Source organism: Lemur catta, chromosome 15 (assembly GCF_020740605.2).
Source record: "Lemur catta isolate mLemCat1 chromosome 15, mLemCat1.pri, whole genome shotgun sequence".
NCBI lineage: Eukaryota > Metazoa > Chordata > Mammalia > Primates > Lemuridae > Lemur > Lemur catta.
This window is the reverse complement of record NC_059142.1, coordinates 10,681,585-10,695,508: the sequence shown is the minus strand read 5'-3', so window position 1 is coordinate 10,695,508 and position 13,924 is coordinate 10,681,585. Positions and strand designations below refer to the sequence as shown.

Here is a 13,924-nt window from a genome sequence, read left to right as displayed (position 1 = left end):
GACTTCCTGGTCGCCGCGACCAATCAAAGTGTTCTTCCTGTCCTTACCATTGTCAGCCTGCTGCCAATCGGCGCGCCTCTACCAACGCCCCTTAAAGGCGCCGCCACCGCCTCTGGAGCGCCCGGCGAACCAATTCCTCGGTTCCGGCCCCCACCTGCAGTATGGAGTCGCCTCGGGGGCGGCCCGGGCCCGAGGCCGACCTTCTGGCTCCAGCGGAACAGCAGGCCGCGATCTTAGGCGGCGGGCCAGGCCGAACGTCCTCTGAGCCGCCGTCAGGCCTCCGAGTGTACGGGAAGGAAGAGGCCGAGAACGTTGGGGGCGCGAGCCGCCGCCACAGGGCGTCCCCGAAGTCTTCGAGCTGCGGCGTTGTCCACCGGCCGGCCCAGGAGGCTCGGGAAGACGAGCCTGGGCCCCACGGGACGCTGTCTGGGCCCGGGAGCCGCCGGGGGACGCCAGGTGCCGAGCACGACCCGCCCCTGTCCTCCTGGCACAAAGACCCTGAGCCGCCCGAGGACGCGCCTGAGTCTGAGAGGGTCTGCCGTCGAGGGAGCCCGGGAAGCGACGGGATGAATGTTGAGCAGCAGCAGGAAGAGGAAGACAACGACGAGGAGGCGGCGGCGGCGGCTGGCAGGGCCGGCCGCTCGTTCTCTAGTCGCCTTCAGGACAGCCGCAGCCTGGACGGGCTCAGCGGGGCGTGCGGCGGCGCCGGGTCCGCAGGGAGTGCGGAATCCGGAGCCGGCGGCGGACGCCGGGCCACCATCTCCAGCCCCCTGGAGCTGGAGGGTACAGTGAGCCGCCACGGCGACCTCACCCACTTTGTCGCCAACAACCTGCAACTCAAGATCCGTCTGAGTGGCGTCCCTACACCCCTGCCCCCTGCCCCTGCGCGGCCCTGCCCAGCGCCTGCAGCCACACCCACACCAGTCATCCCGCCCATCGACCCCGACGTGCTGCGGGATCTGGAGCGGCTGAGTCGGGAGCTGGGCGGCCGAGTGGACCGTCTGCTTCGCGGGTTGGGTGGCGCGGTGCAGGAGCTGACCGCGCTGAGCGTGGGCTGCATTCAGACCTACCGCGACGCCGTGGACTCCTTAGGAGAAGCCGTGGACATGAGCATCAAGGGCATGTACACCCTGCTGGCGCGCTGCGAGGAGCTGGAGCGGGCTCTGCAGCCGGTTCAGGGGCTGGCGCGCCAAGTCCGGGATATCCGACGCACTCTGGAGGTGTTGGAGGCCCTGTGCAAGTGACTAGGGGGGCAGGAGAGGCCGGGCTGGCCAGGCCAGGTCCAGCAGGACCCTAAGGACTCTTCAAGGAGCCCCATGGGAACTGCTGGCTGAGGGAGGCCTATGTGTTGGAGGCTCACCCAGATGCGTTTAGCTGGCCGGTGTCCTCTCTGGGCCTTAGGCCGGTGTTTATGGGGAAGTTCTAAGGCTGTCCTGGTAGGAAGGGATGCTGCTCTGCTTCTATTCAGGTGGCCATCTGCAGCTAACCTGTTCTTTCCAACTCTCCTCCCTAACCAGAGCACCATCCCTGGAAACAAAGGGCTTTAGGACTTGGCTTGAAGGTGAAGACGTGATTCCCATATGTGATCAAGATAAGGGAACAGAGAAGGACCCAGCCCCCACTGTGGCCATCCTGACTCCAAAGGCCACATCTCAGGTGCCAGGGGCTGGGGGAGCTTGAGTAGTCCTCGGCCAAATACCATGCAGGCAAGGATGGACACCTAGAGATGGATAACCTCCTGCTTCTGCCCTCTGGCCTCTACCATACCACTTTCCCAGCCGGAACCGGGGTGGAGCTGGGAGGAATGCATCGCATGGTGGAGGGGGTGAGGTGGGAGGTATCCCACTGCTCTCAGGGTTCAGGTAGAATTGTTGCTGGTTTTGAAGCCCACCTGTTGTGGAGTGTTCTAATCAGTTTTGGCTTTCTGAGTTTCTGTGGAATTAAAGTGCTGCTGCTGCTAAGGCTGACGCTGTGTCTGTGTGGGGCTGAGCTAAAGGAATGGGAATGAGGGTGGGTCTTGTGGCCCCTGCTGGGAGTGGGGTGGGGGTCCCAGGCTTGATGGGGAAGGATATGGTTCCTGCTCTTAGGCAGTGGATTTGAGGGGAAATGTGACACAGATAATCACTCAGAGGGGCCCAGAGATGCAGTGAAAGCAGAAACGCAAGCCAGGTGTTCTAGAAGAGGAAGGGAAGGGGTTGTCTTCTCAGGTCCTGACGGACGGGGCAGGGGTTGGGTGGATTGGACATCTTGGCTGGGGAGGAAGACTGGGAACAATTGTCAGCTCCATTCCTGACCATCTCTCACACTCTGCTGATCAGTGCCACATGTAATAGTTTGAGAAAAGCTTGTCCTAACCCCTAGCACCTTCTGTTTACAAATCACATAGTAAGTTCAGGAGCCACATGTTATGGTCGTAAGATTTAGAAAGAATTCTGATTTCTCTAAAGCCGTTCCCCTCAAGACACTCCCGCTTTGGACTGAACTCCATCCAATACGTTTCTCTCACGGGTGTGAAATGTTCCGGGATCGGAAATATTGCTTCAAGAGCTTTCCCCAGTTACATTTTTTGTCCCTAAAATTAAAAATCACTACTCTTCAAAACATGCTAGTTTGTGGCCCGTACGGGGATCGAACCCGCGACCTTGGCGTTATTAGCACCACGCTCTAACCAACTGAGCTAACCGGCCAGCTGAGACTAGAAGGTCGCTATGAAACCATGTAAGTGCACATACACTGCTCAACCCCCATCTAGAGGGAAACTTGAAATGGTAAGACTGCTCTAGAAGACATGAAAGTAGAATAGGAAAACTGACTCACTGAGCATTTAGGCAAGTGAGCCAGGCCGCGATACTGGAAACACAGATAATAGGACTTCGGCGCTTGGTGGCAGGCTGAGGCGCAAATATGACGTGCACGAAGTACAAAATGTTCATCATGCCCACGCGACCAGAAACGCAAGATGCTTGAGGGCACGCGGCGGATTCCGTGAAAGAGGATATAGAAGGATACGTGGGAAATTGGTAGGCCGAATGCTGTAAATAAAACCCTGTGACTCTCCTCACAGAGTCTATGCGAAAGCACGTAAGTACAAAGGCACCGCTGGGATTCGAACGCGGGACCTCCTGTTTATTAGACAGGCGCTTTAACTGACTAAGCCACGGCACCCTCCGTGAACGCCTTCGCGTGGTATTTCTCTGGCCAAATCAGATCCACGGTAGAAGTGCCCTCTCTGATTTGAGGCCATACTAGAAAATGTAATAGGATAAAGGACGTCGGTGGGGAAGAGAAAGAGTGCTAGGGAGACAAGGAAGCTGAATGGGACTGGAGCAGACTGAGAGAAACAAGAGCGTACTAGTTGTGACACTACAAAACTGAGCATAGGCCGCGGTAACCGCAAGCCGACGAGGATGGGATTCGAACCCACGCGTGCAGAGCACAATGGATTAGCAGTCCATCGCCTTAACCACTCGGCCACCTCGTCTGCAGAAAAGTGCCTCACGCTTTCCTCTCTGGGGCCTGAATTCTCACTCCTGACAGTGGAGACCGCCTCTGTCGCAAGGGGAGAGCACTGGGTGGGAAACCTGCCCAGCACCGCGAAGCCGGAGACCAAGCGACCTCCTTGCCTGCGCGATTAGCCGACCCTCTTCCCTCTGGGCTGAGCGGTCCCGAGCTGCGCCTGTCTCCAGGAGCCCGGCTATACGCCCAAAATTACTGTACCCGGATCCGCAGCAAAACCCCCCTGGAGAGTGTGGGGATCCTCCGACGGGGCGGCCTTGGGACTTCGAGCCAGAAGCCCTTCCCTTCCGGCTTCTAAGAAATAGTGCTTCTTTGACCTGAGCTCTGGGGCTCGAGCACAGTTGAAAATAAAGGGAATTAAATAAAAGCTTTATGAGAAAAGTGACCCCGACGTGATTTGAACACGCAACCTTCTGATCTGGAGTCAGACGCGCTACCGTTGCGCCACGAGGTCAGCCGGCCACATGGGTGAACAGGACTCCTCTTGGCCACTGTGCGGCCAGGTGGCCAGGGTGCAGTGATCAAGACCTGGGAACCAAGGATTGTTCTGCTATTCTAAACACCTGCAAGGTGGTTGCCTGTGCTTGTCCCCTTGACCCGTGGGGACGAGCTTAATAACACTAGTAGCCCATCATCTTCGGGATTAAGTCTTAACTACTTAGCTGGCCTCCAAAGTCAAGCAATAGAGTGGTACTGTTAAGCATGTTAGCTCTGGAACTAGGTTGCCAGGGATATGAAGGGACATGTGCTTTGCTACTTATCAGCTGTGTAATTAGGGCTAAATTTTTGTCTTTTTTTTTTTTTAAGGTACGGGGTCTCGCTGTGTTGCCCAGGCTACAGTGCAGTGGCTATTCACAGGCGCAATGATTGCGCACTACAGCCTCAGGCGATCCATCGACGCAGCCGGCTTTGCCTCCCCAGTAGCTGGAACTACAGGCACCCCCCCCACACGATACCTGGCTTAGGATACTTTTCTAAAATCTACTGTGTCTCAATGTCCCCATCTTTAAAATGCTAAAGATTGATAACTATTAGTTTATTTACTACAGATAAAGTGCTCAGAGCCTGGCTGGGAATAATTACTCAGTTATTGGTATTATTAGTACCACCTGGAACTTGCTTGATTCTTTTGCCACGTCCTCTCATCTCCCATGTGACAACCATGCTGACTCCTTTACAGTTGCCTAAACTCACCACAGTCTCTACTGTTTGTGCCACTGTCCTTGATATTGCTTGATGGTCTTTCCAACCCTTGGTTACTTGGCTGACCCTTCCAGACCACTCAGGACTCATTCAGAAACTCCCTCCTCCTCACTTCTTGGGGAGAAGGCCTTGCCTGTGTCTCCTTCAACATGACACTTAAAATATCATAATTTAGTTGTTTTTTTGGTGTATCCCTCATTAGACTACCAGAGAGTTGGAAATATGTATTCCTAATATCCAGCACAATTCCTGGAATATGTGTTCAATAAGTATTTGTGAAATTAGTGAGGGATGGCTTTAGCAAAAGCACTGGGGTGGGCAAGAGCCTGGCTTACAGAAGGAGACATGTCTGGGTAGCTGAAGAGCATGGGATGAGTTAGAAAATTTTGCTAGAAAGGGAAGCTGGGTCGGTGAATATGGTTACCAGGGAACATGGAGTTGTTCTCTAGGCACAGAGAGATTCTGCAGCACATGTGAAGAGCACACTCTGATGTTTCATTTTAACAGTTTTCAAATTTTAGAAATCAATAAATAACTTCACTCTGTTCACATTGCCCAATATGGTAGCCACTAGGCTGGCTATTCAATATGAGGCTATTCAAATTAAAGTAAATTTTAAAAATTCAGTTCCTCGGTCCTATGAGCCACATGTCATGTGTTAGCTGGCTACCATGTTGGACAGAGACAATATATAATATTTCCAAAAAGTTCTGTTGGGCAGCACGGGCCCAGAAGCTGAAAGCTGGCAGACTGAAGGGATGTATACTTTTGCCATCGAGGTTTGTTTGTGATGTTTTTTTTTTTTTTCTCACTTTTTTTGTTTTAAAGTTGGAGACCAAAATTGAAGATTGGGATGACAATCTAGGTTTCTGGCCTCTCAAAACAAAGGAGAGCAAAGCTCAGCAATCTGGCTGCACCGGACTTGGTTTCCCTCAAGATGATTGAAGCTGAGCAGCTGCTGCACCAGTCCCCACCCTCACCCCCCTCAACTCGTACACACACTTTAATAATTTATTTTTAAAGGACAAGGTCTGACTCTGTTGCCCAGTGGCACGATAATAGCTCACTGCAACCTCGAACCTCCCGCATAGCTGGGACTAGAGGATTGGGCCACCATGCCAGGTTAAATTTTTTTCGCAGAAACAGGGGCTCAAGCGATCCCCCTTGGTCTCCCAAAGTGCTAAGGTTACAGGCATGAGCCAACACGTCTGCCCAGCCTCTACACACACTTTAGAATGGGCATGGGCTCTCCTAGGCTTTGATTCTTTTTTTCCCCTGACCTTGAGGAATTTCATTTATTTGTTGCCTGACCCCCACGTGGCAACACCCGTTACCTTTTTCTTTCAATCTTTTCCTTGGGGAATGGGAATGTCTATCCTATGCCTGTCCCACCATTGTATTTGGGAAATGCACAACTTATCTGATTTTACAGGCTCACAGCTGGGGAGGAATTTTGCCACAGAATGAATTTTACCTTTAATCTAACCTCTATCTGATTATATGATATTTAGATGATACTTTGGACTTTAGAATTGATGCTGGAATGAGTTAAGACTATTGGAGCTGTTGGAATGAAATGAATGTATTTTGTGTGCAAGAAGTTCATGAATTTTGGCGGGGGGGGCAGGATGGAATGTCATAGGCTAAATGTTTGTGCCCCCCACCACCAAAATTCATATATTGAAGCCCTAATCCCCAAGGTGATGGTATTTGGAGGTGGGCCTCTGGGAGGTAATTAGATTTAGATTAGGTCTTGATGGTGGGGCCCTCATGATGGGATTGGTGGCCTTATAAAAAAAGGAAGACAGAGACATCTCTCTCCGTGCGCTGGCACAGAGGAAGGACAATGTGAGCACACAGCAAGAAGGCAGCTGTCTACAAGCCAGGAAGGGACCTATCACCAGGAACCGAATCCACCTGCAGCTTGATCTTTGACATGCCCTAGCCTTTGACTTGCCCGTAGCCCAGAACTATGAGAAATAAATGTGTTGTTTACGCCACCTAGTCTATGGTATTTTGTTATGGCAGTCTAGGCTAAGACACAATAAGTGAGTAAAGTAATAAATAAAATGATTACAAATTATTGAGGACTAGTGAGACATAAGAATGTGGTGGTTAAGAGCTCAGATTTTCAAGTCCAACTGGGTTTGAAGCTTGGTGTCACCTATTACAGGCTCTGTGGCCTCAGACAGATAAATATATTGCTCTGTGCTTCAGTTTCCTTATCTGAGTCTACATCATACAGGGTGAGGTTTAAAAGACAATGTAGGCTGGTCCCAGGCGGGTGGATCCTTTGAGCTCAGGAGTTCCAGACCAGCCTGAGCAAAAGCTGTCTCTACTAAAAAAATAGAAAGAAATTATATGGACAACTAAAAATATATATAGAAAAAATTAGCTGGGCATGGCGGCACATGCCTGTAGTCCCAGCTACTCGGGAGGCTGAGGCAGTAGGATTGCTTGAGCCCAGGAGTTAGAGGTTGCTGTGAGCTATTCTGATGCCATGGCACTCTAGCCTGGGCAACAGAGTGAGACTCTGTCTCAAAAAAATAAAAAAAATTAAAAAATGAAAGAATGCATTTGGCATCTCAGCAGCACTCAACACCGGTGATTATTCCTTCCTTCATAAGATACTTTATTTACTGTCCTATTTTCCTGCCAGCTCCCTAGCTGCTTTTTCATAGTGGCAGTCTCTGTTGGTGTTATTAGGGTCCAGAGAATGGGCTTTAGCTCCAGAAAGGCCTTTAGAATCCCAGTCTGTACCATATATTAGTTGTTACTTTGGCAAGTTGCTTAACTTTCTCTGAGCCTTTTTAAATTATGTGACATGTGGGTTATTCCTACTCAGCTTGCTTGTCACAGTTGTCATGAGGATCAAATCAGGTCATAGAGATTAAAGAGTTTTCGTCTTGCTCAGGAGGCTGAGACAGGAGGGTCACTTGAGCCCAGGAGGTTGAGACCAGCTTGGGCAATGTGGCAAGACCTCGTCTCATAAAAGAAAAATTTTTTTTCAGGTATAACATGCTATAAAATTATTATCAAACACATGTGTGTATGTATTATTTTTAATGGAAGGATAAGCCAAAACTCATAAAATGGTTTACCTGGAGTGGAAGGAGGGAGGACAGAAGTGGAGGCCTAACTTCTCTGAATATATTTTATTTTGTAGATTTCAACTTGGAATTATGTAAATGTTCAACATAATTAAAAAACAAAATTAAATTTAAAATTTAAAAGCAATCCATGGCCGGGCACGGTGGCTCATGCCTATAATCCTAGCACTCCGGGGGGCCGAGGCGGGTGGATCGCTCAAGGTCAGGAGTTCAAGACCAGCCTGAGCAAGAGGGAGACCCCGTCTCTACTAAAAGTAGAAAGAAATTATCTGGCCAACTAAAATATATAGAGAAAAAATTAGCCAGGCATGGTGGCGCATGCCTGTAGTCCCAGCTACCCAGGAGGCTGAGGCAGTAGGATCGCTTAAGCCGGGGAGTTTGAGGTTGCTGTGAGCTAGGCTGATGCCACGGCGCTCACTCTAGCCCGGGCAACAAAGCGAGACTCTGTCTCAAAAAAAATAAAATAAAAATAAAATAAAAGCAATCCATATAAACTATAGGATTATTTTGTTGCTATGTACAAAATAGCTTGTTGGGATTTTGACTGGGATTTCATTGAGATCAAATTGGGAAAAATTGATATCCTAGCAATATTGAGTTTTCCAATCCATGAACATGGAATATCTCTCCGTATATTTAGATCTTTGATTTCTTTCATCACTGTAGTCCTCTGCCTACAGATCCTGTACACATTTTATTAGATTAATACCTAAGTAATTATTTTCTTTTCTTTGGTGCTATTGTAATTTTTTTCAATTTCTAATTGTTCATTGCTGGTATTTAGGACAGCAGTTGACTTTTGTAGATTAGCAGCCACCTGAGACCCCCACCCCTCACGGAAGACCCACATTAGCATATGACTAACCTAACATCTAGCACATCAGCATAACACTAAACCTAATTACCTGGTGCAAGACACTAACCTAACACCTAGTACATTAACATATCACTAACCTAACATCTGGCACATCAGCATAACACTAATCCTATTGCCTAGTGCAAACACTAAACTTATTACCTGGCGGGCATTAGTCACCTAGACCCCTCCCCTTGGATCACCCCAACTTAATAAAAGTGGGAAAAATTGAGTAGACGGTGCTCAATTTTGGTGGCGAGACTCCTCTGAGCCCGCCGGCAAATAAACGTTGATTCTCCAACTCTCCGTGTGCCGCTCGGTTTGTCCTCGGGACCACCCGCTGTAATACTTGCGTAACAGATTGACCTTATATTTGGTGACCTTGGTGACCTTGCTATACTTGCTTATTGTTAATAGTTCCAGGAGTTTTTGTAGATTCTTTGAGATTTTCTACATACATAATAAAACCAATCCATAAAAGTCAAAAGTAGAATGAAACCACTGAACCTAATGTTATAACAAGTTTGTAGCTTAACTACTAGAGAAGAATTACTTAAAGTAACTTACTTAGTTATTTACTTTTAGAGACAGTGTCTCACTCTGTCTCCCAGGCTGGAGTGCAGCAGCACAATCACATCTCACTGTGACTTTGAACTCCTGGGTTCAAGCAATCCTCCCAAGTCTGGCTATTTTTTTCCCTTTTTTGTATCTCATTATGTTGCCTAGGCTAGTCTTGGTGCTAGAATTACAGGTATGAGCCCCCCCCCCCCGACCTAAAGTTACTTTAAAACACAGTACCAACATGCATCTCTACAAAAAAATTTTTTAAATAGCTGGGTAGTGTTGGCACGGGCCTGTAGTCCCAACTACTCAGGAGGCTGAGGTGGGAGGATCGCTTGAGCCCAGGAGTTTGAGGTTGCTGTGAGCTATGACTGCATCACTCACTGCACTCCAGCCTGGGCTTGAAAACAAAACAAAAAACCCTAGTAATTGTTTTGATTGTACATCCCTGTTGAGATATATACTAAGGATAAGACAAAAACAAAAAATAGCCACAAAGAAAAGTTAAATTTTCATTTAAACAAGAAAAGTTAAATTTTCACTAATCATATTGTTAACAATAATGGTGATATGGAATTAAGCAGATATATCGGTAATTATGTTAATTTCACTAGGAACCAAGATGTTCAACATAAGAGAAAAAATACGAATAGAAAATCAAAGTAGTAAAAACTTTGTAATACTAAATTTAAATTAGAAATGTAACCCCGTCTCTACAAAAAAAATATTTTAAAAATTAGCTGGGCACGGTGGTGCACACTTGTAATCCTTAGCTACTTGGGATGCTGAGGCAGGAAGATCCTCTGAGCCTAGGAGTTAGAGGTTACAGTGAGATATGATCATACCACTACAGTTCAACCTGGGGAAACAGAATGAGATAAAACAAAACAAATCAAACAAACAAAACCTGAAATCCACCCCAGGGTTTAACATAATTATAATTCCTGGTACATAGCAGGTACTCATTAAATATTTGCTGAAAAGATTTTGGGATGGCTATAGCTGTAGGTATGAGTACGTATATTTCTATTCTGAAATATGTTAGGGTAGAAAAAAATGCTAAGAACCATTGGTGCTACTGGCAACCTCCCCAAAAGTGGAAGGGTTAAGTCTGGATGGCAGCAGGAGTACTGCTATTATCTTAGCTGGTGGAGTGACCAAGGGCACTTTATTATGAATCCCAAGCAGAGCAGGAGGAACACCATCAGAAGCCAAGGTATTACTGATCCAACTAGAGCCATGGATCTAGGAGAAGTCAATATATCAGCCAATACAGACCAGTGACCACGCTTTCCATGGGGCAAGTTGAGTAAATGATGTCCATAGTATATATAGGCTTTTTTGTGCCCAGGCACTTGACCTTTACCAGGATCCTGTCCTGGAGTATATAGGATGTTATGCAAGCTCCCCTACAAAGCATGGGATAACAAAGAGGGAAAGGAAAGTTAACATTATGCAACAACATCAAAGTTAACGGTGGTAAAATTAGTGTGCCAATAAATTAATCTACCTTCTATTCAAAATCATCAGTTCCCAATGGATTGCCACAAGGGCCACAATTATGGAAAGACTGAAATCTAAAAAAAGAGAAAAGAAGAAAAAATATATAAGTATGAATTCAAGATGTATTTTTTTCCTTAAAATAAAAAAAAGTATTTCTTAGCTGTGTCCACTGAAAATACCTAGAAACAATCACCAACCAAGAAGCAGAGAGCATGCCTGGTGCTTAGATACCATTTCCCATCCTTGAAATGAATTATTCCAGGTCTGAGGAATGTAATATAAAGATTGGCCTGGAATATCTTGTCATTGCCAGATAGAATGGGAGCTACCAAAGATCCTATCCTAACGTCATGTAAAAAACTCAGGGGCCTACATCAAAAGGCATTATCAAGAAAATGAGAAAAAAAAACCCTACAGAATGGGAGAAAAAATTCCAAATCATATATCTGATAAGGATCTAGAATCCATAATATATAAAGAACACAGAGCTAAACAATAACAAAAAAACTCAGTTTAAAAATGATCAAAGGACTTGAGTACACATTTCTCCAGAAAAGATATACAAATGCCTAATAAATACATGAAAAGATGTTCAACATCATTAGTCATTACAGAAATGCAAATCAAAATCACAATGAGATATCATTCCACTAGGATGGCTATAATAGGAAAAAAGAAGGAAGAAAGAAGGAAGGAGGGAGGGAGGGAAAAGTAACAAGTATGCAAAGATGTAGAAAAAGTGGAATTCTCATACATTGCTGGTGGGAATGGAAAACGGTGCTGCCATTTTGGAAAACAGTTTGGCAATTGCTTGAAAAGTTAGACATAGACTTGCCATATGACCCAGGCATTTCACCCCTAGGTTTATACCCAAAATAATTGAACACAAGTACTTAAACAAACACTTGTATGCTGAGTCCAGCTCAGCACAGGTAACCCAAAATCAAGTGGCTCTGCAGAAATGAAGACAAAATAGCCAATTATCAGGACAAATGGGCGCGGGGGACTTCATGCTCTAGGAGCAAAGAGCCCCGTCCTTGGTGCGCACATTGCTTTTATTCATACAACTCAAGAGGGAACTCAAGGGCAGGAAACAGATGGCCGTTTACTCCCTAATCTCTATATTTTGAGAATGCTCTGTTCAAAGAACATTCCCAGGCCTCCTACATGACCGCAGTCACTGGAGACGTGCCTGTTTACTTCAACCTCTCGGGCTGCTGACCAGACGGCTTTCCGCCAGGTCGAACTGAGCTTTCCTTCGTCCACACCTGTTCAGCATCAAGGAAACTGCCAGCTGACAGCTCCTGCTCCTACACTTATAGATGAATGTTCAAAGCAGCAGTATTCACAACAGCCAAAAGATGTAAACAAACCAAATGTTCATCACTGATGAAGGGATAAACAAAATGTAGTCTTCCGTTGTATATATACAACGGAAGACTATTCAGCCATAAAAAGGAATAAAGTGCTCATGACATAAAGAAGATTAGCATGGCCCCTGTGCAATAATGACACCCAAATTTGTGAAGCATTCCACTGGGGTAAAAAGGAATGAAATATTGATAAACATACAACATGTATAAGTCTTAAAAACAACATGCTGAGAAAAGCCAGACACAAAAGGGCACATATTGTATGATTTCACTTAAATGAAATATTCAGAACAAGTAAATCCATAGAAACAGAAAGTAGGCCTGGCATGGTGGCTCATACCTGTAATCCTAGCACTCTGGGAGGCCAAGGAGGGAGGATCACTCGAGGTCAGGAGTTTGAGACCAGCCTCAGCAAGAGCGAGAACACCCCCCACCCCTGTCTCTACTAAAAAAATAGAAAGAAATTAGCTGTACAACTAAAAATATATGGAAAAAATTAGCCAGGCATGGTTGGCACATACCTGTGGTCCCAGCTACTCAGGAGGCTGAGGCAGAAGGATCACTTGAGCCCAGGAGTTTGAGGTTGCTGTGAGCTATTCTGACGCCACGACACTCTAGCCCAGACAACAGAATGAGACTCTGTCTCCAAAAAAAAAAAAAAAAAGAAAAAGAAACAGAAAGTAGATGAGTGGTTGCCAGATTCTACCGGGAGAGGGGAGTAGGGAGTAGGACGGCTTAAGGGATGCAGGCTTTGGTTTTCTTTTGGAATGATGAAAATGTTTTGGTACTATTAATAGATACAGGTGATTGCAAAACATTGTGGACACACTGAAGACGACTGAATTGTACACTTTAAAATGGTTATTTTATATTATGTGAATTTCTCCTCAACAAAAAAAGAAAAAACTCAGGGGCCAATTGAAAAAGGGTGACCAAAATTGAGACAGTTAGGGCACTAGAAAGAATAACTGCAATGGATTGAAATATACAAAACATGTTAAAACCTACAACTTCACAATGATATTAAAAACAACCAATTAGTTACTTTTGCAGGATGCCAGAGAACCAACTTATTGTTCTGAAAACTAGTAAATAATGAGGAAAAAAATCACATTTATCCCGCCTTTCTTATATTACCTGTATCTCATGGTAAACAACAAATTGATGAGGGCACATTCTTATTTATAGAAGAATCCCAGCTGATAAAGCCAGAGGAATGATAGAATTAGGACACCCCCATTTTGCAACCCATAATGAAATAATTGAGCCAGGCAGTGATGACCAATTAAACCATTAGGTGAAAAACTGATAAGGAAATTTATAATTGTGGCATCAATCTGACTACACCTGAGCCCAAAGCCAAGACTTAACACCAGAAAAGAGAGAACAGCAGGCCTCCTGACGTGATGGAATAGGAAGTGCAAATCACCACTCATGATGTAGTTTTGTCAGAAAATTGAACATGAGATTGATTAATCACTAGATCTCAGAACCAGTTTACAGGAAATACGGGGCCTGGAGGAATATGTCAAATGACATCACAAGAATATAGCCCAATGCCTTCAACAGATAAATTGCAAGAAAAGAAAAGAAGGAGAAAGGAGGTAAGGGGGTGGGGAGGAGGAAGAACCCAAGATTAAAAGGGATTTAAGAGACATGATAGCCAAGTGCAATGTGTGGACTTTGTTTGGACCCTGATTCAAACAACAACAACAAACAAACAAAAAGGAGTCAGTTGGGCAATTTGAACTATTGGATATTGTCTAGGATTTGCTTCAAAATAACCTGGTGGGGGCTGGAAG

The 13,924-nt window shown here is 46.0% G+C and overlaps 1 protein-coding gene, 1 long non-coding RNA gene and 3 other non-coding genes across 5 annotated transcripts; 1 reads left to right on the top strand and 4 right to left on the bottom strand.

Moving 5' to 3' along the window:
* Positions 1 to 59: 59 nt before the first annotated feature.
* On the top strand, positions 60 to 1,961 carry BORCS6 (BLOC-1 related complex subunit 6). The gene has a single exon (XM_045570205.1). It carries the CDS (start codon positions 162 to 164, stop codon positions 1,242 to 1,244), a length of 1,083 nt encoding a protein of 360 aa, XP_045426161.1. The 5' UTR covers positions 60 to 161; the 3' UTR covers positions 1,245 to 1,961.
* Positions 1,962 to 2,613: 652 nt separating this feature from the next.
* Positions 2,614 to 2,687, bottom strand: TRNAI-AAU. The gene has a single exon. It is a non-coding gene; the product is annotated as a tRNA-Ile (tRNA).
* Positions 2,688 to 3,399: 712 nt separating this feature from the next.
* On the bottom strand, positions 3,400 to 3,481 carry TRNAS-GCU. Its single transcript has one exon. It is a non-coding gene; the product is annotated as a tRNA-Ser (tRNA).
* A 417-nt stretch (positions 3,482 to 3,898) lies between these two features.
* On the bottom strand, positions 3,899 to 3,970 carry TRNAW-CCA. The gene has a single exon. It is a non-coding gene; the product is annotated as a tRNA-Trp (tRNA).
* Positions 3,971 to 10,500: 6,530 nt separating this feature from the next.
* On the bottom strand, positions 10,501 to 12,684 carry LOC123650924. Its single transcript, XR_006739509.1, has 3 exons — positions 12,644 to 12,684; positions 10,757 to 10,823; positions 10,501 to 10,655 (listed from the first exon to the last, which is right to left on the bottom strand). It is a non-coding gene; the product is annotated as an uncharacterized LOC123650924 (long non-coding RNA).
* Between the last annotated feature and the right edge of the window lie 1,240 nt (positions 12,685 to 13,924).

Coding starts and splice junctions, on each gene's coding strand:
- BORCS6 (XM_045570205.1), top strand. CDS start 162: ATGGAGTCGCCTCGGGGGCGGCCCGGGCCCGAGGCCGACCTTCTGGCT.